At 33.1% G+C, this 26,146-nt stretch overlaps 1 protein-coding gene across 8 annotated transcripts in view; it reads right to left on the bottom strand.

The window, feature by feature from the left end:
- Dmd (dystrophin) overlaps positions 1-26,146 on the bottom strand; it is a 2,209,767-nt gene that overhangs the window by 1,172,451 nt on the left and 1,011,170 nt on the right. For 7 of the 8 annotated variants that reach the window (XM_028881805.2, XM_037198928.1, XM_037198927.1 and 4 more), the window contains one exon: positions 25,432-25,614. The exons of the other annotated variant lie outside the window; for it this stretch is intronic. In XM_028881805.2, the coding sequence (XP_028737638.1) occupies positions 25,432-25,614 (183 nt within the window). The remainder of the gene's footprint in view (positions 1-25,431; positions 25,615-26,146) is intronic. 8 annotated transcript variants of the gene reach the window in all.

The raw sequence follows: 26,146 nt of genomic DNA, 5'->3' as shown, positions 1-26,146 counted from the left end.
AACATTTTCTGAACATGCAATAATTTGAGTTTATAAAGATAAACTGAAATTTTCTTTTGTTCTGATTTTCTATTTTTCCTTAAATGTATATTATACATTTTGGCAGAGCTATGGAGGTATTCAGTGAATAAAATGTATTCACTGAATATCTTTCAGCTTGGTTTCATAAAAAGTTCAGTCATTGAAAAGTCAGTGTAATTAGAAGTATTGTGTTCATCCTCTCTTCTTTATGCAAAATTCAAGCACTCATATCCACATTAAGCCTTTTGATTTGATTTTCATTAACTATGCCTTAAGTAATTATATCCTTCTGAATTCTGATGTGTGCAAATCCTGTCTACCCTTTTTAAAATTGACTTGTTTATGTTAATGTTCCTTACCACCTTTTATTATTACAGACATGCATATCTCAATAGGAAGCATGCTATTGCCACAAGACACCATATTTCTTGCCTTTGTCTATCGTCATTCCTAAATATATATAAACAAAAGAAAATACTTTCCTTATTTTTGTAGCAAAAGAAGAATAATATGTGAAGGCAATCCCAAAGCCTCTATGTTTACTTAGGAATAGAGGGTCTAAGAAGTGTTCATAAAACATTATTTTAGGAAATCTTTATAATCTTTAGCTCAAAATAGTTGAGAAATTGAGTTATTTAAGTGGGTATGTACATCATTTATGATTTATTGAAACTTGGTGTCTCTGAAAATTGAGTTATCACACACCTTACACTACTTTATCTTTGTTTCTTCAATGGCCATATAACTATGAGACAAAGCAATTCTGTTTGAAAACAAACTATACATTATAAGTATGGATTAAACAAAATACTTTCCTCTATTTTTTAGAGAATGTCTCCCTTCTTTAAATTCCAGTGATAAATAAGCCATTTATGCTTCACTGGGGTCAAAGCAACTAAAGAAAAATAAAAACATCATACAGTTTGCCATACTACGGTGACATTCTCTCTCTCTCTCCGTGTGTGTGTGTGTGTGTGTGTGTGTGTGTGTGTGTGTGTGTGTGTGTGTGATAGAAAAAGTGTCAAAAAATTATCACCCTAAAAGAAGCAAACCCATGATGGTATCAATTTTGCTATTCAATTAGTACTGATATAAAAGGAAAGCTATATCAAACTGTCAAAATACAGAGCAACTACTAATGTCTAAAATGAACAATGGCATGGCATCCTTTGAGGCCTCACATGGAATCTTTTTATTTTTAACTGATTATCTTTTCTCAGAATGTCATTATTAAGTACTGTATGTTATTTAAGAGTACTAACAAAATGGTGCATAAGTGCAAAGCATGATTACAGGGTTTATATTCATATTGATGAGTCATAAATGAAATGAAATTGGGAAAGATAAGTTTCTTTGACTCTTGGTTTTAAAGGACTTCAAAGCCAGGCAAATTTCCTTCTATAGAGCATCACAATAATATGGAATGATTCATTATTATTGATTTCCCCAAGATCAATTAACTAGGATAAAACAAGAAAATTGCACATTGGACAATTAATTTATCTCCAAGTCATATCAATATGTGGGAGAAGCCTCCAAATGATAAGTTATTTTAAAAATGAAAATAAGGAATAGATGAGATCACTATGAGTTTTCTTAGCCATGTTCACTATTTTGGGAAACAAAACTTATATAGCAAAGCAGCATGGTGAAAACGCTTGGCCTCACGTATTTTAAATAGGTCATCTGGTATAAATACCTTGAAGTAGCATTCAAATAATAGTACATGAATTGATTATGACCCTTTATATAAAATATAGCAAGGTGAGACTGTTTACACTTAAGTAGTTCTTCATCACATATTTTATTATTGAAAAGGTTTTTATGTGAACCTACAAAACAAAATTGATACCCACCATAACATGATCACTAAGTGATGGATCAATTACTTATATTAACAAAAATTTACCTACTTGTTTAAACAAATAAAAACCACTCAAATACATAAAATATTGTAGAAATCATCCTTTATTGATACATTTCATATATTCCAAAATGGGAATGAATTTATTGAGAAGGCCAGTGTGTCATTGAAAGAGGAATACAAATGAAGCTGAGTTTGCATGGTTTGGGGTAAATTTTGTGTCTCAGAGGCCCGGGTGTATAGTACAAAATTTATTGTTGAATCTCACGAATAACCTGGCTTACGGAGATCTTTCCTTTCTACACTATAAAACCTACCTAATTCCTCAGGGTCAAGATCAATTACACCTAATTCATCTGTAAACCAAATCTTGCAACTGTGTTAGTGGTTTAAAGTGATTATCCTTCAAAGGACAGCATTTGCATTTTAATAACGAATTTCAATGACTGAACAAATTATTAAGTTGGTAGAATTTTAAGCACTAATTATGGCTTGGGAGAGAAAAAAACTCAGAAAAAAACACCAATAGAAAGCAACAACCACATTACCAGCCTTAATAGAAATAAACAATAAAATAAAAACTTTATCAACACACACACACACACACACACACACACACACACTACCTTATGCATAACAGCTACCACACAGTAGCTTTTTAAAAATAACTTGATGCAAGCAAATGGATGGATCTAGAAAAAAATCATACTGAGTGAGGTAACCCAGACTCAGAAAGACAAATATGGTATGTACTCACTCATAGGAGGATACTAGATGTGGAACAAGGATGACTGGACTGCTACTAACATCACCAGTGAGGCTACCTGGAAAACGGGACCCCAAGAAAGACACGAGGATCACCCAATGACGGAGAAATGGATGAGATCTACATGAACAGCCTGGACATGAGTGGGAGCAATGAAGGGCAAGGGTCGAGGGAAAGAGAGCAGGAGATCCTAGATGGATCAAGAAAAGAGAGGGAGAACAAGGAATAGGAGACCATGGTAAATGAAGACCACATGAGAAAAGGAAGAAACAAAGAGCTAAAGAGGCCCACAGAAATCCACAAAGATACCTCCACAAAAGACTGCTGGCAATGGTCAAGAGACAGCTGGGACTGACCTACTCTGGTGATGGGATGGCCAAACACCCTAATAGTTGTGCCAGAAACCCCATCCAAGGACTGAGGAATCTGGATGCAGACGAGCACGGCTAGGCCCCGGGTAGAGCGCTGGGAGTCTAATTAGTGAGAAAGAGGAGGGTTTATATGAGTGAGAATTGTTGAAACCAAGGTTGGATAAAGCACAGGGACAAATAACCAAATAAATGGAAACACATGAACTATGAACCAAAGGCTGAGGGGCCCCCAACTGGATCAGGCCCTCTGAATAGGTGAGACAGTCCATTGGCTTGATCTGTTTGGGAGGCATCTAGGCAGTGGTACCAGGTCCTGGGCTCGTTTCATGAGTTAGCTGTTTGAAACCTGGGACTTATGCAGGGACGCTTGGCTCAATCTGGGAGGAGGGGACTGGACCTGCCTGGACTGAGTCTATCAGGTCGATCCCAGTCCTCGGGGGAGACCTTGATCTGGAGAAGGTGGGAATGGGGGATAGGCTGGGGGGAAGGAGAGGAGGGCAGGAAGGGAGAGAACAAGGGAATCTGTGGCTATTATGTAGAACTGAATAGTATTGTAAAATTTAAAAAAAATATAAAAAAATAACTTGATGCTTATCTCTCATCTCACACAAAACTTAACTCCAAACGGATGATGGACCTCAGTGTAAGACCTGATATTCTGAATCTGACATGAAAAAGTAGGAAATGTATTTGAACTCACTAGCACAGGAAAGGACTTTCTGAACAAGACTTTGATAGCACATGCATTAAAACAGACAGTTCATAAATGGAACCTTGGGAAACTAAAATCTTCTGTATGGAAAAACCATCATTATTTGAATGAAGCTGCAGCTAACAAAAAGAAAGAAAAACACTTTATCAGTTGTATATTTAACAGAAGGTTAGCATCTATAATATACAAAAAGTAGTAAAAACTAAAAAAAAAAAAAGAAATAAAATAAAAACCTAAAAGTCAAGAAAACACCCCAATTAAACAGTGGAGCATGGAATTGTATGAGAGAGAGAGAGAGAGTTCTCAAAGATGAAATATAAATGACCTAAAAACATTTCAATAATTCAGCATTCTTAATTATCACAGATATGTCAATTTAAACTACTTTGAGATTTCAACTTTCCTAATCAGAATGGCTAAGATACAAAAAACAAATGATGAGCCGGGCAGAGGCAGGCCAATCTCTGTGAGTCTGAGGTCAGCCTGGTCTACAGATTGAGTTTCAGGACAGTCAGGACTGTTTCACAGAAAAACCCTCTCTCAAAAAGCAAGCAAACAAACAACAACAACAAAATCAAAGGATGGTGTGGATGTGGAGAAAGAAGAATGCCTTTTAGGAATAAAAAGTACTTCATCCACTATACACATCAGTGTGAAGGTTCCTAAAAAACAAACAAACAAACAAACAACAACAACAAAACCCTGAGATCTTACATATTATCCAGATACAACACTCTTTAGCATATTTCCAAACTCTCATATTCAACTATAAAGATAATTGTTCATCAGTGTTCACTACTTCCCTATTCACAACAGTCTATATGCCTACCAACTTATGAATAGACACCAAAAATGTGGTATATTTACACAGATTACTGTTATTTGCCTATAAAGGAATAAAAAATTATTAAAATTACAGGAAAATGGATGGATCAGGAGATAATCATTCTAAAGAATGATATCCAGATTCAGAAAAAGACCCCTTGCATGTTTTCTCCTTTGTGAATGTTAGCCTTGAATTTTCAGATATGTATGTTTCATTAGGAAAACACATAGCAATTAAGAAGTTTGTAAGGAGTCAGGGGAGGATTTTAAGGGAAGTGAGATACAAAGCAGTGGTATAAAAGTTTAGATGGGCTGGGCAGTGGTGGTGGCACATGCTTTTAATCCCAACACTCGGGAGCCAGAGCCAGGCGGATCTCTTTGAGTTTGAGGCCAGCCTAGGCTACCAAGTGAGTTCCAGGAAAGACACAAAGCTACACAGAGAAACCCTGTCTCGAAAAACCAAATAAATAAATAAATAAATAAATAAATAAATAAATAAATAAATAAATAAAAGTTTAGATGGTATTATGAATAAGATGTGTTAAAACTGGATGGGGATGGGAGAGCAGTATAGAGGAGGGACTAAGTAGAAAGATAAATAACACTAACAAACTTTCAAAGGAGTCATATGGAAACCTACCTACTACTATAGAATCTTTCTACAATATACAAACACACACACACACACACACACACACACACGTGCACACACACAAGTCTGAGTTACCCTATAATCCCACAGGCTTAAAAATAAGTATTCTAGTGCCAGAATGGGTTAACTCTTTTGTAGTTGATGGTAAATGAGATCCCAGAGACCACCCCCCCCCAAATACATGCCAATATTATTGATCTTTAGGACTGACTGTAACAGTATTTCTGATGACACCACATACTTGAGTTACAGAACATATAGACACCAAGATGGTATTGACCTGGAAGGCTCATCCCTCCTGTCTAGCTTCCATATTGTTGGAAAGTGCTAGTCATACTACTAGAAGAGAAAAAAATCATTAATCTTACCCAGCTGAGAACCCTGTGAGCTATAATAATAACTACCCTGGCCAAAAATGCCCAAAAGTATGATAGTGGCACAACCATTATTGGAGTAACCAACTACTTTCTGATACCTGGTTGCATTTAAGTTCCTTTCCAACGAAAAAACCTATACCTGGCACTCATATTGAGACTAAGAACCTGTCTTTAGCCAGGTCATAAGACCTAGGAGGAACCTCCTAGTACTATTCTGTTTAATTGGAATAGTAATAGATAAACTTCTAATATCTTACCATTAAATGTATAGATTAATGCATTTCTCAGTCCTTATCAGCAAAGCTTCTACTTGCAGTGGATGGTAATTAACAGTGAGACACACAATTGGCCAAGGTCCAGAGAATAAAAAAAGACAGAAAGCTTAGCTCTAAACAGAACATCTATAATACATGCCCTCCCCACATTGTTCAGGGATGGTTGTGGAACAGGGGACACAAAGACTGTAAGAGCCAGAATCTTTGAATACATACAAAGAAACAGTGCCCTCCAAACAGAAACATGGACTAGCACATACAAATTCAAAGCCATTGTGACAGCATAGTCACACTCTATGCAAACTTAAGCCAGACCAAATACCAGCCCAGAGCTGGGATGAGGACATTAAATTTCATCCTTGACCCAGGAACTTTGGTCAATTGAAAGCTTTTGGGAGAGGGAGAGTCAGTTTTCTTTAAGGTGATTTGTTTGTTGTAAGTCAATCATACTCCACTAAAGGCCACAAGTCCAAGAATATATGGGATGAACAAATGAAACTTGATGGATCCAAAAGAGAAAAAAGAAAAAGGAAAAAAAAGAGAGGGCACAAATTTATGTGGATAAGCAAGGTGCATAGATGTGGAGGGAGTTATGCAATACAATCAAAAGATATTCTAAAAGAACTAATAAAAATTAAATCACACCAATAGTCCCATTCAATGAAAATAATATTTTAAAAGATGAAGAAACATACATCAACTTAGAAGGAAGTATGGTATAATGATGATGAATTTATAAGACAGATTTATAGTTAGACAAAATAATTTATATTTTGAAATTTGTGGAATTCAAATGGCAATGATTTGTATATGTTACAAGTGCAAACCTTTTCGGTATAGATTAAAGAATAGCTGTGATTTAACTAAAGCACTATTCTCTATTAAAGTGCCCCTTTAACAGCTATTTTACATACACTGTGGCTCTTTAATGGTTTTTTGAGAGTTAATCACTGTATGATGTTGTGAAGCCACAAAAGTATTTATTTGTTATAGTGTTCTACAGTTTGGAGAGCTGTTAGTTTTAGCTAACACCAGTGCATATTTAAAGAGTGAAGTTTCTGGAGGGGTTATGAACAAGAAGCTAATCTTTTATAGCAATTTCAAGGCTATATTTGTTTTTCATAAATGTGTATAGTGCATTTAGTTTTATGTTAACTCATCCCAATATCTCTTCTCGTTCACTCTGATCACCTACTCCTTAGAGGAGCCTGTTCTCATTCATTATTTTTTGTCTTTCCACACACACATCAATTATATGCTATTGATTATTTGGAATTATTTTGAGTGCCTGAAATAGTAAGTAATTTCAAGTTAACTTGTATGTACATACTTATATTTATCCAAATATAGAAATAGAAAGAACAGAATAGAAAATTATCTGAAATTTTTTTAAATTATGCAATAATATTTCATCATTCTATGCCACTTAGTTTCAATTGTCCTGTGAATACTCCACTTTGATATGTAATTTCAAAGTAAATTCACAATATTACTTTTATAGTACTCTTGTGTATAGGAAATGTATTCATTACTTATCTCTTGATTATTTAATATCAAGTGATTGTTCCTACAAGTGGATATGAATGTATATGAATGTGCCATCATTTTGGATTTCAATATCATTATTATAACTATGAATGCAATTGAGATGCTAATAGCTGCAGTGTCAAAATTGGTTACCATTAGCTGTAACTGACTACAGTAACATATATTATTGTAAACATATATTATTTACAAGAAAATGCAATTTGAAAATTTAGTACATCTATTGTACTAAACATTTTAAATGCTCAAGGGTCACATTTATCAAATAGCTATTTTTGTTTGACAGTGGGAATATAGACAATCCATCACTACAGAAGACATGGAGATAAGTAGCGTAAAAATCTGATATACTGTCTTAATAAATATAAAAAAAAACAAATTTGTTCTGTGAGAGTTTTCCTATTCTAATCATTCTGTTACAATCTAGTGTGATATTTGGTACTATCTCTAGTCAAAAAAAAAAAAACACTTGATGGGTACTCCACAACAAAAAGTAAAACAAAAAATTATGTCCTTTATATATTGTTCATTAGATTAAAATTTAACACAATATTCACATTTCAGTAATCCAACAACACAAAAAACTGGGGTGGGTGAGTACTGGAAGTAATTAGGAGAGGTGAACCATTATCTGAACATATTGTATGAAAAAATATTTTGAAAAATATACATATATAAATTTGGTGAGGAACTTTCATACTACAGCTATCAGAAAATAACATCATTTCCAACAACTGCATTGATAATGGTCTTTAAAGGGTGATTAAGACTGGTTACTAAGTCCAGTTTGAAGAATAAAATGTATATGTCACTTAATTCATTTTTATATTATATCTAATTGATTTTATTGATCAATGGTAACTTTTGCTTACATGTAATTAGAGCCTACATGTTCAATTTATCTCTCAACCTAGACCAAGACTGATAAACAAAAGCACATAGTGTAAAATGTGCCAAATTAATAATCATTGTTTTCTATTTAAAATTTAATGTTATATGCACGTGTTTATACAAACATAAGAATGAAAACGTTGCAAAAGTGAAAAAGGTACATCATCTACATGTGCTCTCTGTCTTCTCTCAGCTTAACAGACTTAGCTTGAAATAGTCATGGATAATTTCTCAAATCCAGCAGACTGCAAACATCAAAGACCTCAATTTCCAAAGTTTCATGTGGGGTACAAAGGTCATAAATTAGGAGACTTGTGAAAGACATGCTAATCTCTAACATTAGGAAAGAAAGCAAAATTATAGAGTAGATAATGTTCGCATGGGTATGTGGGATGCTTTTAGAGCCATCTGACCAAAGTTCTACTTGACTTCAGAATGAGTACCTGTTTGATGAATTACTGAACAGAACAGTATCTTCACTACATGGATTAATTCCAGTATGTGTTTGTGAGTACAAGTATTGCTATATGCATATTTTTGCTGGAAATGTTATAACTTGATAAAACATTTTTCATCAGAAAAAATTTGGCCGGGAGGTGGTGGCCCACGCCTTTAATCCCAGCACTTGGGAGGCAGAGGCAGGTGGATCTTTGTGAGTTTCGAGGCCAGCCTGGGCTACCAAGTGAGTTCCAGGAAAGGTGCAAAGCTACACAGAGAAACCTTGTCTTGGAAAAAAAAAAAAAAAAAAAAAAAGAAAGAAAAAATTCCATTGTCTTTGTTACCTCTCATTATACAATCCTTAAATAAACCCCTTTAACTTGAATTTCATTTTTGATAAAAAAAATCATCATCCTCTTTCACTTAAACATGATAAAAATTGAGAATTTCAAGAACTGTATGAATACAAAGACATATAAAAAGCTGGGTCTGTACAGGATGCACTAGATCAAATAGAAGCAAGTTCTGATAAAAATTAAATGACAGCCCATAAAACCAAGTGTAGAGACAGAACATCAGTTTGCTCTATTTTTTAAAGTTTTCAAGATGACTTGATAGAAGAAAATAGTTATGGCAAAAATAAAATGGAAATTCTGGGCAGCCTACTACAGGAAGAAAGTGATTGTTCAGAATAAAGAATAGAATGAAACAAATAATAAACTGAGAGGCACTGTTACTAGATACAAGAGAGTAAGCATATAATGACAAGAAAGAGAAGTTAGAACATATGGAAGAGAAATTACATTTAATTATAAGGGACAATTTTCCTGTGCTAAAAACTTATTATTCATTAAAGTTAAAAATTGGACCCTAAGGCTGCAGCTATGACTCAGTGGGTGAAGGTGCTTGTTGTAGGGGCAGAAATGATGTAAATATAGGACTCATATGAAATTCTCAAAAGTATTTAAAAAAGGAATTCAAAGAAAGAAGATAAAAATGTTCTTAAGTTCAAGGTACACTAAGCAATCTCCAGATTTAGGAACAATTTTATACAATTTAAGGCATACTTGAAAATTGTACATAATAATTACCCAACCTTCTAATCTTCTTTTAAATGTTCAAAATAACTTTACATCCCTGCAATAAATATAAGAAATTACAAAAGAGAACTTTTGGAATGTAGCTAAAAGATAGATAATGAAATACAAATGAATGCCACTGGACATTTTCTCAAAATTTTTCTGTATATTTGCAAACTAACATTTGTATGGATATACACAATATACATATGTTTATATATACCATATGTGATATGGATCTGTATGTATGTTGCCCATTCACACAGAGACACTTAAGTAGGTGTGCGGCAGTAGTTTGTGCCTCATGCTGGTAATTTATGAGTAAGAAATTATTTGCAAAAAAAAAAAAAAAAAACTACAAAAAAGAAAATGAATTACCCAGAAATATAGCTCAATCAAATGTTCGTAAGACTTCCCCCCCGCCTTTTTTTTTTTGTTTTTCAAGACAGAGTTTCTCTGTGTAGCCTTCCGCCTTTCCTGGCACTCACTCTGTAGACCAGGCTGGACTCGAACTCATAGAGATCCGCCTGCCTCTGCCTCCAGAGTGCTGGGATTAAAGGTGTGTGCCACCAACGCCTGGCAAGACATTCTCTTTCATATTAACTTATTCTACTCTTTCCTGTCCTTTCTTCCTCTCTTTGTATTGCCTCATGCTAAAGAATTCCTAATGACCATGTGCTCTGCCTCACTCTTTTTTCCTCTCATTTTCTATTATTTCCTGTTTGGACCACTTACTAATTTTTTTTTTTCACTACTTACTCTACTGGGGCCAGAAAAAAATGTGATTATTAAATTTATTATAACTGTCTCTATATTCAGAGCAAAAAAGGCATATATTTAAAAACTTACAATGTCCTATAATAAGAAACAGGAACAAGTTCGCAGACACAGTTTAGGGAGTCCAGAGGTGTCCTTTGCATTTTTGGATTTGGGACTGTTGTCAGAAATTCTCTCAAAACAAGGTAAGTCATAAGCATGGACTTGTTATTTTTCAAAATAGAAATGCTGCTGTGCATAGTGAACCTATCATATTTGATAATATTTTTCCACAAATACACTTTATCAGTGCATCAGGTCATCAAATATTTTTATAGTCATTGAAGAAAATAATTTTTTTCTCTTACAACAATTATACTCAATTCTTTCTTAGAGTTTTTGGTGCTTAATGACATCTTGGGCTTAAGGTTCTCCACAGTAAAAACCTGAGTTTTTTATGTGTTTCTCATGAGTTATCTTGTTCTGTCAGTGTTCCAGGAAAGAATCATCACTGCACTTTTAAAATATACAAAGGTAAGCGAGGATTACAATGTAAGTATCTACTGGTTTGCAAGAGAATTTACAAGATTTAATTCTAAGAAATCTTAGTTATATGGTCCTCTTTGGATTACATATTTTAAAACAGTAATTAATTGAGGTATTATATATATATATATATATATATATATATATATATATATATATATACTTTGCTTCCAAATTCGATTTGAAAATTCAGTGCAATATATTGTTTATCCATAAACCAAGTTATTTTTACTACTCAAAGGTTCCCAGAATACTGATTTACTGTGCTTACATTTTGTATCTGCACAAATTACTTTTTTGAAAGAACGCTGAGTAAAATGACGAATGTTTTGACTTTTTGTACTCTACAAAAGAGCTATGTTAAGTATTTGTCATTATGTCTATTTGCAAAGGAATTTATGAATATTAACATAAAGGCATCATATTTGCCCAGTTTTTAAGCTCATTTTTTTTTCAATTTGGATAAAGCATAGAAAAATAAATCACACTTGTCTGAAGTTAAATTAACTTAGTTTTTGTTTTTTTTTGCATGTAATGCTATTGTGAGTTCACTATATCATTGAAAAAAACAACTTCATTTATATCCAAAGAACGGATTTTATAAATAAGAAATTGCCGTGATGCTACATTGATTCTTTGTAGTTATTTTGAAAATATGTTATAAATATGTTGTGATACTCTAATTATACTCACTTTGCATATTGTTTGTCTTTTATCTGCTCCTTATATGAGATAAATAAAAATTCCAATTTCATTGTGGTGAATTACTCTTGTGTGATGAGTACTGCCCAAATTTTCATAAAAATGAGATGCAATATTGGGTTTGTGCTTTCCCTTCCTCATTCAACTTTGTAGCGTAAAACCTTGTTGAAATAGTTTACTTTCATCTGAATTCGTTTCTCCATATTGATCATGTGCTAATATAGTATGCTATGGGCCAATAAAAACCTTACAAAAATTCAGAGAGCTGCACAATGTTTCCATCCTTTACTTGTTATAGCTAATAGCACTATAAAAACAATAGTGATAAAATGAAAGAAAACATCTCTATATGATTTTTTTTAATTTATTTATTTATTTATTTATTTTGGTTTGTCGAGACAGGGTTTCTCTGTGTAGCTTTGTGCCTTTACCTGGAACTCACTTGGTAGCCCAGGCTGGCCTCGAACTCACAAAGATCCGCCTGCCTCTGCCTCCCGAGTGCTGGGATTAAAGGCGTGCGCCACCACCGCCCGGCCTGCATCTCTATATGATTAACTTTAACATTCCTAAAACTGTAGGAAGGCTTAAGTCCTAATAAACACATTTCATACTAATGCAGTTCTTTGAAAAGCTCCAGTGTTTTATGTCTGTATTCTTTATTGACTACTGAAATCTTCCAATCATGGTAGAATAGCACTTGGGCATCCCTGACAAAAGAAGATAGAATAAGTAACTTTAAACTATAGGGAATTTGACAGACAACAGAACGATGCCATTCATTCATTTATTTTTATATCAAACTTGCTATGGGAGTGACTGAATATTGAGCAGACAGTAGTTAAGAAGAGAAACAAGGCCTATGTTCCTAGGGAGAACATCCTACTTTTATTCTGAAAATGGATGTTGAATTAAACCAACCTAGAGTGGGAGAACACGGAAAGAGACACCATGATAAATGAAGACCCATGGGAATAGAAAGAAGCAGAGTGCTAGAGAGGTCCCCAGAAATCCACAAAGATACCTCCACTATAGACTACTGGCAATGGTCAAGAGAAAGCCCAAAATTACCTACTCTGGTGATCGGATGGCTGAACACCCTAACTGTCATGATAGAACTTTCATCCGGTGACTGATGCAAGCAGATGCAAAGATCCTTGGCCAAACTCCATGTGGAGTTCCAGGAGTCCAATCAGTGCGTGAGAGAGGAGGGATTATATGAGCAAGAGATACTGAGACCATGACTGGAAAAAGCACAGGGACAAATAGCCAAACTAGCGGAAACACATGAACTGTGAACCAATAGCTGAGGAGCCCCCATGGAACTGGACCAGGCCCTCTGGATAAGTGAGACAGTTGATAAGCCTGAGCTGATTATGAGGCCCCCAGGCAGTGGGACCAGGACCTGTTCTTGGTGCATGAGCTGGCTTTTTGGAACCTAGGTCCCATGCTGAGACACTTTGCTCAGCCTTGGTGAAGGGAGGAGGGGACTGGACCTGCCTCAACTGAATCTACAAGGCTGAGCTGACTCCCCAGGGGAGACCTTGCCTTAGAGGAGGTGGGAATGGGGCTTGGATTGGGGGAGAAGCCTGGGGGTGGGAGGAGGGAGGACAGGGGAATCTGTAGCTGATATGTAAAATCAAATTAATCATAAAATAAAAATATTCATGAAAAAGAAAAGTAAAAAATAAGTTATCATTGTACCAATAAGGTATCTCTCAATCATCAGAAAGGTTCTGTTTGTAGTCACTAATGATCAGCACAGAGACAAACAACTGTTGATATGCAGAAAATAAGAGACTACAAAATATTCAATACTACAGAGAACATATGTACTATATGCCCTTCTTCCCCAGTTCCAGTAATTATTGTGGAAGATGGACATAAAGTATGTAAGAATGCCAGCAGATGGTGGGTGACCAGAAAGAATCAGTGTTTTCTGGACATATCAGGGCAGCTACACATATGAATTCACAGTGGCCTCAGCATACAGCTGTTGGACACAAAATGCCATCATTAGCTGAAGAGCTACTGGCAGTTCTTAGCTTCTGGTAGAAGAAGGGTCAGTTTTATCTAATAGCATAGCACTTATATAAGTCAACCATACTCTACATGAAGGCTGCATGTACATGAATACTTAGCACAAATTGGCCATGATTGAAAACAAAACAAACACACAAACAAAAACTAAACAAAATAATTAAAAAAAACCGGAAAAATTGTTAACCAAAACAAAGTTTGGTGGAAATCAGAGTTGACTGAGGAAGAGTTGAGGAAAGGAGTGTGACTGTGATTAAAACATGCACAAATTCTTAACGAATAAATCAAAATATATTAAGAAAAGAGGGTGGAATTTGGTGTGGTACCATGTACCTACAACCCCAGCATTCCAGAGGCAGTAGCAAAAGGATTGCCCAAAATTTAAGGATACCCTGGTCTATACAGCAAGTTTCTAGCCATCTAGACATACCCAGCAATACCCCGTCTCATATAAAGGAACAAGCAAAATCCAGAGAGTGTTGGAATGAAAAGAACTCTAATCACACAGGAGTAATCCCAAGAATTGACAACTCTGCTATATGAAATTAAAAGTCTTCTGGGCACCAAGAGAAACAATAAATGAATGGAAAAACAAATGAAAGAATGAGATAAAATCTGCTAACTAAAATTAGAATATGACCCATCTACACCACTCCTGGAAATACTCAAAGGAGTTTGACTTCTCTCACAAAGACACTTGCACAGCTTTGTTTGTTGTGACACTAGACAATGGCAAAGAAGTAAAATTTGCTATGTGCCCACAAAAGATGAATAAAAAATGTGGTCTATATATGTAATGATGTTATTCTGCCATAAAAATATGAAAACATGAAATATGTAGAAAATAGATGTAAGTGATAAATGAGAAATCATTATGTTAAACTTTATATACTGATTCTAGATTTTAATAGCATCTTTCTCTCTCTCATGTATGTGTGTGTGTGAGAGAGAGAGAGAGAGAGACAGAGACAGAGAAGCAGAGAGGATAGATGAAATTAGAAAAAGTATCATGGTGGTAAAAACAGATCTTATGTAGAAGAAAAAGGACAATGGAATAAAAGTACCATGAGGCAGAGTGGGGAATACCAGCAACATGAAAGGGGCACCTGCTGAGAAGAGTGAGGATATCAAAATGACAAATAAATACATAGAAAAAATAATGCAACTCATTTGTCTGTATCCTCATTTAACAAAACTAATTTCCCTTTTTAATGAATGGGAAAGACTAACAGTGTAGCTTATAATCCCCACATTTCATGTATGTGTGTGATTGTTTAGATTCTAGTTATTTAATGATCTAGTTATTTTGAATGATCTATGATGCAGAAAATAATTCAAACATTGGTGAGTAATTGAAGCTTTACAACGTAAGCATTCTATTAGTTAAAATGGAGTATTATGAAAACTTATGTTCATGACTATCTTGGCAGCTTATCTTAAATTTTATTCTATCATTAAGTATTGATGTATTACTATACAACATTTAATTATGGCATTGCATTTTCAACTAATTTGATTAAGTTATACTGATAAAGATATAAACATTGAGTTTTCATATAATTCATGCTCTTAGATTAAAAATTACCTGCATTATTATAGTTATCATGTTTTATGATTGTTTTTATTCTAAGAATTTTAAGTTATTTATGATTATTCCATATGACATTACATTTAAGAATTCAATCAGCTTAGATTCTCATTTAATTATCTTTTAAATGTCTGACTGTTACTGAATGGGTATGGTCCTTATCACAAAAGATCAAAAAAATAAAACAGTATTTTCTACAAATCGTGATACAATGGTCTATCTATGAACAAGCACATTTGGATTACTACAAATAAAATCTTACAGCCATTTTATGTTAAGAGTCATTGTCTCATATAGGAAGCAAAGAATTTTGAAATAATTTAGCAATCTTGAAAGTATTATAATCCTGTTTTGATAGTAAAAGAGAAAGTAGGAAATGTTTTGTACATACTTGGATATATTTTACTCATTTCTTTTCAGAATAAATTGCATACAATGAAAATCTTAAGTAATCACTGACGAATTAGAATGACTCCCAGATGGTATGAGCAATTTAATTCTATTTAACCATTTGATTCAGGCATGCTAAGAAGAATATTTCCAACCCTGTTACAAAAGCCATTTCAGCACCCTCCCAGCTGCTGTTCCATATTTACAAAGGAAATTTAGATTGGAGAAAATTACACTTTTTATTGTTGTTTTGCAAATGGAGGTCAAATTGCTGAGCATAAATTCTTATTCTTTTTTCCATCTTCATTGTGTGAAATAGATTTATCAAATATCACGTCTTTTGTATGATTGCTGTGGATGGGCCAGTACTATTTTATGTTTTGTGTTGTCTAGCATATAACAGACACTGGACAAATGTTTGCTAAAGAAAAGCAATACCAAACCAGTGTATTCAAAATAAAACTTGGGATTATTTGTAGCAATCTAATAAGTGTATTCAATTCCAATATCAGAGCATCTTCAACTTTTTTGAAAGTGTCTCTTTAAAACATAGCAGAAAATTGAAACATAAAAGATAAAGGTACCACTAATTTGTAATAGCAAGGAAAATCATTTGATAATTTGTAATTAAAACTGTGTCTTCTTCAAGTTGGAATCCTTGCTCTTAAATTTCTTGGAACTCAGCTAAATAAATTACTGAAACGTTTTGTCATTTTTAGAATGAAGTTGTTGTAGATATGTATTAGAAAGATATATCAATAGGCCTATATTACCAAATGACTGACATTTTAGGCAATAAGATAACAGATAATTACAATCATTTCTATTTTACTAAAGAAACAACATTTTACTTAATAATCTTATTTGTAAAAAAAATTAGCTTCCATTTAGGTATATGACATGAAATAAATATTGTGGCTTATAGTATTCTAATTTCATTGATAATCAGAATGTGATGATATCAAGGTGAATTGTATTTTCTCTTTTCCAAATATATACTAAAATTATAAATATATAATTGTATCAGACTTAATTTTTATTGACATGTAATAGTTCTAGAAATATGTATGTTTCACACTTTTAATCATCATTATTTCATCACAATATATTCATTTTTACTTGATAACACAGTCTGACAATCTATTATTATAAGAAAGGTAACACTATTTTTACTAATGTTTATATATGTTTCACAAAATTGTATGATGACTGCAGTTCATTGTCAAAACATTAATTCATGGCATTAGCATATATAAAATTATAAACCCAACTTAGCCATAGTCTACTACAAAATAACTTTGTATAGTTTGACACATTTATTATAATAATTTGTTTATTGTGTTATTGAGAGACAGCCATTTATAAATCCTATGTGTATAAAATAACAAGTTTCTTTTAACTTGCAAGATCTTTTGATTATAATTATATCCAAGTTCATACATAGTAACATATTTGGGCTACAGAGAGTCAGGAAGCCAAAATCCTATGCTAATATAACTACTTAGAACTCCTAGTTAATTCAGTTAATATTCTCAAGATTCAGTTATTTGCTTGAATTAACCATTTTATCTACAAAGTTTATATATATACACACATATATATATATTATTCACAGATTTTATGCTCTACATATGTAATATCACCTTGCAAAATTATTAACATATACTGTGAATCTATAACATTTTGATCCCTACAAAATCTTATTATGGGATTTTATTAATAAGCTCATGAATTATATATATATGTGTGTGTGTGTGTGTGTGTGTGGTGTGTGTGTATTGTGTATCTATTCATCACTTCTTTCTAGAACATAGAACTGCAGAACTATTCTGTATTATTGGATGTATCTTCCTTTGCAGAGAGATATATCAAAAAAGGCTACATGTTGTTAGTCCACATTGTAGAACAAATAAATAGTGAAAACATTTGCGAAGTATGAATATGGAGGTAAGAGCTGTATAGTGTGGTGTTGATGGAGGAGCAGCAGAGAAAGGGAGACAAAGAGATGGAGATTGGTTGAGAACATTCTGAATAAGAGAGAAATGGAAGCAACCACACAAGTAAATGGGGGGAGCACTTTAGGCAGAGAGAATATGTAATGTCAGATACATTGAAGTTACAGACATAGCTTTAGCAAGAGAAGAATAAAGCAATATAATGATAATGTTAGAGAGTTAAGCAGTGACTTAGCCAGGTATTATTAGCCTTTGTAATTTATGGAAGCACTTCGAATTTCACTTTAAAATAAGTGAGAACCATTGAAAGGTTTTGATTTGACATATATGATGTATATTTTCAAATGATGACCCTGTTTATATTGATAACAGGTAAAGAAAAGTGGGTGAAGATTTTTACTTGAAAATTCAATTGAGTTGATAAGGCAGCTCGTAGAAGAAGAGTGGTCTTGATTTTTAAAATGTAGTGATTCTGGCTTATAGCTAGTTATAAAATCATGAAAACATCAAGACATATATAATAAAGATAAAAAGCAGAAAATATCCTAGGACTGATCACGGAAGTATTTCACCCTTAAAGGAGAAAGGGAGGTGTCTATGATCAATAGTGACTAAAAAGAAACAGATGGGCAACAGACTAGGTCAACTCCAATCAATAACCTTCTCAGGCCAGTCATATGGCACCAGTACCCAGAATGTTAATTTCCTTATGTTTGATGTATTTATAAATGAGTTAATTGTATGTAAAATGTAGTTCTTTGCAGCCTTTTCTGTTTATCTTATTTGTTATATTTTTCTCTGCTACCTAAATGTTCCACCTCTGGTTACTTTGTTGTTTAAAACAAAACTTCCATGTCTATTCAATGAGTTTCTTATGATAGGTAATTAATTTCTCATTGAAAAGAAGTTTATTTCAGTATTAGTTCTTTGTGTTTTTATAAGAGTTTTTTTTTTTTTTTTTTTTTTTTTTTTCTTTTCGAGACAGGGTTTCTCTGTGTAGCTTTGCGCCTTTCCTGGAATTCACTTGGTAGCCCAGGCTGACTTAGAACTCACAGAGATCCGCCTGGCTCTGCCTGCCAAGTGCTGGGATTAAAGGCGTACGCCACCACCGCCCAGCCAAAGTATTTTTTTGCAGGCACATATATGCATGCAGGTGTGTGCACACATGTTCTTGTAGAGGCAAGAGGCTAACCACTGATGTTCTTCCTCAAATGGCATGATTCTAGGTTTTTAAAAATTGTCTCTTTTACTAACTAGGATATTCAGGCTGGTCATGGAGGCAGAGAGATCCAATTGCCTTTTGTAGGATCATAAATTCATGTCACAACATCTGGATTTTTCTCTTGGTTCTGAGGATCAACCTCAGTTCCTCATGCTTCTGCAACAAACACCTTAGACTGAACTATCTATCCACCTTTCAAAGTTTTACTTCAAAGAGTTTCCTTAAACGTTGAATTTAATGTTCATAAGTATTTTATTATTTCACCAATTTCTGGTTTATATCAGCTGGAATTTTTCTTTTTATTAATTTCCAAATCTGTATCTCTTTTCAAAACCACCTAAGACATCTATATGTTTTAGAATTGATTAATTTTACCATTATAGACTTTTAAGTATATTTATTATTTTACATGCTTTAGGTTTGCTCAGTTTCTCAGCTGGAGTACTAGAACTCTTAATGATTTTAGGAAATTCTAAACAATAGCCTTCTCAGATATTGCTTTTCTTCCTATGTGAGTAGTATTTCTCTATTCTCCTTTGTATTATGAAGGCAGTTCCTAAGATGGTAAACTTAGGCATAAACTTAGGTTTTATTTCCATCTCTACAATGTATCTTGTACAAAGCCATGAATGATTCTTGTCTTTAACTGTCCCAAAATGTTTTCATAGCCATCATGTCCAGTATCACAGATGATTGATTATTTATTTATGCTTCTCTTTGGGAAAATGGGTTTTATCTGAGCTCATATTTATCCAGAATTCCCATGCTTTGCAAAATGAGGTGTGAGAAAATCAGTCATTATACTGTGCTCTTAGAAATGCATTCTAGCTTCACATATATCTCTTTGCTTAACATCCACTGAAGTATCAAGCTACATAAATAGAAGCAAAAGCAAAAAGTATTATCGAAATGGCTACAACCATTACCATCATCAAAATCTAGTAAAAGTAGACTTATACAATCTTAACATATGTAATTTCTCTCTTAACGTTTGTGATATGTTAATTACAGTATTTAAGCTGAGAGGATGAAAATTCTATAAACAACTAACTCCTGGGTCAATAATTTCCTTGGCAACTATTATTAGTCTTTTATATTCACAACTTCATTTACTGAAGACAATTCTGTGTCTAAGTAAGAACACTGTTTATTTTCTAAGGATGTTGCATTGGCAGCTGATAGCCTTTGTTTATACTTCAATGTGAATACAAAAATATAAGTGATAATTATGCAAAGAAAATGTTTCCCCTTTTTATTCTCAATAGTAACTTCTTTTCACTATGTAGTAGAAGACAGAATATAAAAATTGTGCTTTGTGAATAAATATGAAATCTAAGGCCAGACATTATTTTACAAAAGGTATTTGAAAAGGACTCTGTAACAAATTTTCTTATATATTTCTGTTTAACTTTAAGAACATCACAACCAACAGATGCATAAAGGTAACTTGATCCTTTCCTCACAACATTTTTTTATGGAACAATAGTTGTTTCCATTAAACATGAATCCTACCAGCAATCTCAAATGGCATTTTCACTTTCTACTGCACCTGATCAAATGTGACGGCCTATTGAATCTATCCCTCTAATAAAAGTTAAGGCACTCTAATGTTAGATATTCTGAGACATTATAAAAAAGGGCACTTTGCTTAATTCTGTATTTCCTCCAAATATTTGAATATATATCTTTAATCCTTCCACATTTAGAAAGAATTGATTCATTTGATGTCTTCTGTCTTTTTGGCATGATTTTGGTTAATTTCAGTAGCAATTGAAACAATATTGAGGATGTCAAAATAATCAAACTAGGTGCTTGAAAAATATAGAAAATAATATTAAAAAATTTTAATTCATAGGTTAGTAGAAAAATGTCCACAGTATAAATGTATTTCATTTTTCACTGTTACTTAAGGAATAATGTCACATTATGTTTTCTCTGGCATTTAAAGTGAATAATGTAAAACATTAATTTCCACCATCTTTTTAGGAACATATGATTTGGAAATATATACTGTCAATCTTGTAAAAATGTCTTCTGAATACTCTCATATAATAAAAGCTTTCCCTTATGACTTATTTTTGTAACCCAGTTCATATTCACTCTTTACAACCATAGTGTTAGATTCCAGTTTCAATCATATCCCCACTTCCAGAGCACTGGTCATATAAGTGTTCTTTGATCAGCAGTCTCCATATCCCATTTTGGATTTATAAAGTATATTTAAAGCCAAAAGTATTAACAAAAAAGGTGCAGGTTATATGTCAAAGTCTTAGTATTAATTATTTCTAAATGAAAATGTAACTAAATAAGTAGGCATGTATGCACATTTATAGATTTAATAGAGCTCACAAAAAAAACCAAAACAAACAAACAAACAAACAAACAAACAAAAAACTTTCTGAGATCTGAGATTTTGGAACGGAAATAAAATCACTGTATTTCAAAATAGAAGAGAGTCATTTAAGTGATTATAGCAGCACAATAGCAGAAACGGAGATAAAGCTTCCATAACTGATAATGAACAGTAGAGTTCATAGGATTTTGCTGAAAGTGTAATAGACACTAGGGGCTTAGCATCAATGTTTATCTTATAAGGAATACATTAACCTTACAACAAAGAATATAGTGCTGTTGGGAAGACACTGAAAGCAGGGATTGGAGGTTGTTGAAATAAACCAGGTGAGAGATGATGAGTTTTAAATTAGAATTTCTGTAATGCAGATAGCAATGAATGATCTGATGAAAGGTAATGGTAAATTTAAAATGGCTTTAAAATTAACATTATGTTAGCCGGGTGGTGGTGGCGCACACCTTTAATCCCAGTACTTGGGAGGTAGAGCCAGGTGGATCTCTGTGAGTTTGAGGCCAGCCTGGGCTACCAAGTGAGCTCCAGGAAAGGCACAAAGCTACGCAGAGAAATCCTGTCTTGAAAAACGAAAAAAAAAAAAAAAAACCATTATGTAATGAGATTAAAAAAAAGATCATGGAATCATGGTGTCTACGTTTTAGACTTAAATGAAGGATGGTGTGATCTCCTAACATCTGGTGAGTTTTGTGGGCACCAGTTAATGTAGATGGTAATCTGGGAGGCAATTATTCTACTTGATGCTATGCTGTGTTTGAGATACCTCCAAGGCATGAAAGATAAACTAAATTTGATGTTTGGGGATATAAATATTTTAATAATGGTATCATTTACCTGAAATTTAATATCAAGATTCCCATGGAAACTAGAGTTGTTTTGGAAAAGAGAATTTACTATTTAAAATTGTTCTTCTTCAACTAAATAGCTGTTTGTATGTTTCTTTTATTGGACAGGCCATGCAATGCATTCTACTTGTATATTTATTCTAAAGATGCACTATGCTTTTTTATCTAAAAACATGAATGGTAATAATTCATAAGAGCACATGGATACAACATATATGACACAATGTAAATGTCTCATATTTTTATTATTTAATGTAGGATATATTAAAATAGCTTCTGCATTCACACAATACTCTTTCTTTCCAGCATTTATCAGAATTTGTGTATCAAAAATATTTTGCTGTTCTTATTTTAATAGGGAAGATAAATTAACAACATTGAATAACTTATTGTACTTTGGGTTCATTTTCTTATTCAGAAAAGAATTGCGTTTCTATTTCCTTTATTCAAAAGTTAATACATAAATATTTTTTTCTATACATAACACTAGTTGCACCTCCGAATGTCTTGCCTTTAGCATTTTGAAGCTCATCTAATGTCTATTGTAGTCAATATCTATTGTTGATGAAAAGTCTTCTGTGGGTATTGTTAGTCTTTCTACTATGGTACATTCTTGGTCATTTAATATTACAGTTTTATTCAAGACTAGATAGGTGTGGACTCACTGTTGTTTTTCTGCAGTAGTAGAATTTTATCCAATGTGAAAAGTCATGTAAACTGAAATCAATTCAAAAGTATAAAATGCCATTTAATTACATAAAATATTGTCGTTTCTTCATGTTCTCCAATTTTACACTCTGGAACCCTTCTGATGCATATTACAGAATACCTTTTATTCTAGTTTCCATGTCTTCTAGAATTTTCAGCAAAAAAAGTTTCCTTAGTACTTTCTAATTTGTAAATATATTCTTACTAAAATAGATACATAGTTTTCTGCTATGGAGCTTTTAAAGCCTTTAAATTTTTTATGTTACTCTTTATCTTCATGAAGGTGGCAAAAATTCAATAAAAACTTTATCAGAAAATTTGTGTAGACTTATACCCTTCTTTGACTGAGTTGAAGGATTAGTCTGAAATTTCTGCTAATAATGTTTGACACCACAGAAAATTACTTGTCCATACATTTTATCTAACTTGCAATGTGCATTGATCACAATAGATTAGATAAGGTTATTGTTCTCATCTTAATAAAAATAACCCATAATTAGCCTAACTATCTTAATGGCTCAAAAGGCACTGTTCCAAAATGTGTGTGTGTGTGTGTGTGTGTGTGTGTGTGTGTGTGTGTATGTATGTATGTATGTATAATGGTATATGTACCATTTATAACTTATAAACTGAAGTAGAGAAAATGGATTACATAAGCTAATTCCATAAGCTAAGAATTGTTTTATAATGTTCTATTATATAAAAGCCAAATTATTCTACTAGGACATAGGGAGGTAGTTCCAAATGGAAAAAATACTTGCCTTGCAAGGATGATGACTGGGATTTGAGTTCAAGCACCAGGACTATACATATTATATTACATAATATAATACATATTATATATTATATATTATTGTACTGAGGAGACAAGCAGATGGATTCTTGGTTCCCATGGTAGACCAATAAGCCTAGTCAACTTGTTGAATTCCAGGCCAATTAGAAGACCAGTTTCTTCCTACCAATAATTGGAATCTGAAGAACAGCTGGCTGGAACCTGAAAATCAACACCTGAAACTTTCTTCTTATTTTGAATTTCACCTGTACCCCCATACATACACATTTAAACACACCTGCATTTACACCTACATGCACATGAACATTCATACTTCCACATACACAGAAATTATTCTACCATAATTTATATGTTGCCTGCTATTTTAACTTTTAGTGATTTATGCAATATCATGCTTATAATATTAAATATGAAAACTCAGAGATTTCAATGTTCAGTCAGCTACTTAAGATAAAATAGTTCCAGTATTTCCATTTTTTTTTATTTTTATTTTTTGAAGCAGATTGGCTGACCTCCTGGTTCTGCTACCTAGACCTCATAACTGCAATGATTACAGGCATACATCATCATGGCTGGCTATTATTTCTTAAAACATTATTTTTCAAATTGTTTACAATAGTTAGCTGCAATTAAAATTGAGATTATTGAATTTCATAAAAACTGTATACTTATGAATTTTCTTAAAAATATAAAAAGAAGTCACAATAATATGCCATGTATTTTCCCATACACACTCATAAAATAGTTATTTTAATTATTTTAGGTATGTTACATATACACTGTAATAATTGGAATTAATATCACAGAAGAAATATCATTTTTTAATTGAATCCCATGCAGTTTTTAGTTACACAATGCAAAATGGTGATTTTTCTTAGACATTTATATCTTGGGTTTGCGATGCATACTTTTCTGGAAATGCAGATGGTGGTCATTCTTCTTTACCTTCTAAGAACTTGAGTAAGAAACAAAAGTGTATTTGTCAAAAAGTCTCTCTTGTCTCTACCCTATTACAAATAATCAAGAATGATTATACAATTTTTAATTGCCTTTTCAACGAGTGTATCAGAAACATTCCATCTTGTTGTTTCAAGGGACTCTCCTTTCCTTTTGGTTTCTAATACTTGGTGATGACATTTGTATTTGATCTTCCATCAAATATCAACTTATCATGAGCCATCCAGTTCGTCTAATGAGTACTGTGACCCACTAAGTGCCTAGTCCAAGAGTAAAGACTGTAGTAAAATTCTTTAAGTCAATGAGAGGACCTTATGTAGGTCAAGATAACATATTTCATAAAATATTTATTATTCACCATGTATACAGTAAGAAAGTAAAATCAGCATGGGATGATCTCAGGAAAGCAATGCGTATTTCTGATTTAGACAGTGAAGTAAATAAATGTATGAGAAATTGACAAAATCACATTGCCAATGTTATGAAAAATGATGCAGCAAATGAAATTAAGATGTAGATATTTTCTTTTTCATTTTGAATAAGGGGCCTTTTCCTATCACTTGTCCTTTTGTCTTTAATCATGAAAATTAAGCTTTTGAATTACAGAAGCCCAAAGTGAGGGGAACTCCTCACTTTTAGAATGCACCATAAAAGTTTGTTATTAAGCCCAGATTTTTGGTGTTGTTAGTAGGCTTCTGTTAATAGAGTATTAGTTGCAAACACATACGTGGGTTTGCCAGTAACAACTCACAATTTGTGCAAAGTTGAGTCTTCGAAACTGAGCAAAATTGCTCTCAATTTCCCGCCAACGCTTGCTGAGCTCGATTTGAGTTGGCTCCACTGCCATTGCGGCCCCATTCTCAGACAAGGCCTCAGCTTGCCTGTGCACTGCATTCAGCTCCTCTTTCTTCTTCTGCAATTCACGATCAATTTCCTATTGAGCAAAATCAATACAGGGCCCAGGGCAGTTAGCTAACCACAGCAACCGACCTACAAGCAGCAAATACATCTCTCAGAAATTTCATAGGCTGTTGTTCCTTTTTTAGTTTTCATAGTTTATAAATAATGGAAGGTGTCACTCTCATTCTCACCCAGTAGGCCAAATATAATTTTAAGTATCATTTGAATGCTCAGTTTAAGATATTCTAATTAAATTATTAAATGTTAGTTAACATTTAATTTTAATTGTTTCTTTTGAATTGTTTTGGTGCTTTGAGAATTGATCCAAATTCAAGTGATTGTTCACTTATTTATTAGGGATAATCCACATAGAATATAATTTAGAGGGTAAGTGACTACAACTTTTTATTTTAATGGTTTTAGGAACTCAACAGAGAATGAAGCAAAATAAAAAGTGTAAAATAATAACAGAAAGAAAACACCTTTGGACAATTTGCAAATAAATCTATAGAGATTTGACAGTGATATGAAAAGATGTTCTGATGAAATGAATGTGCTAACATGAG

Source organism: Peromyscus leucopus, chromosome X, assembly GCF_004664715.2.
Source record: "Peromyscus leucopus breed LL Stock chromosome X, UCI_PerLeu_2.1, whole genome shotgun sequence".
NCBI classification, from domain to species: Eukaryota; Metazoa; Chordata; class Mammalia; order Rodentia; family Cricetidae; genus Peromyscus; species Peromyscus leucopus.
The sequence above is the reverse complement of the archived record's forward strand: the minus strand, read 5'-3'. Positions and strand labels throughout refer to the sequence as shown.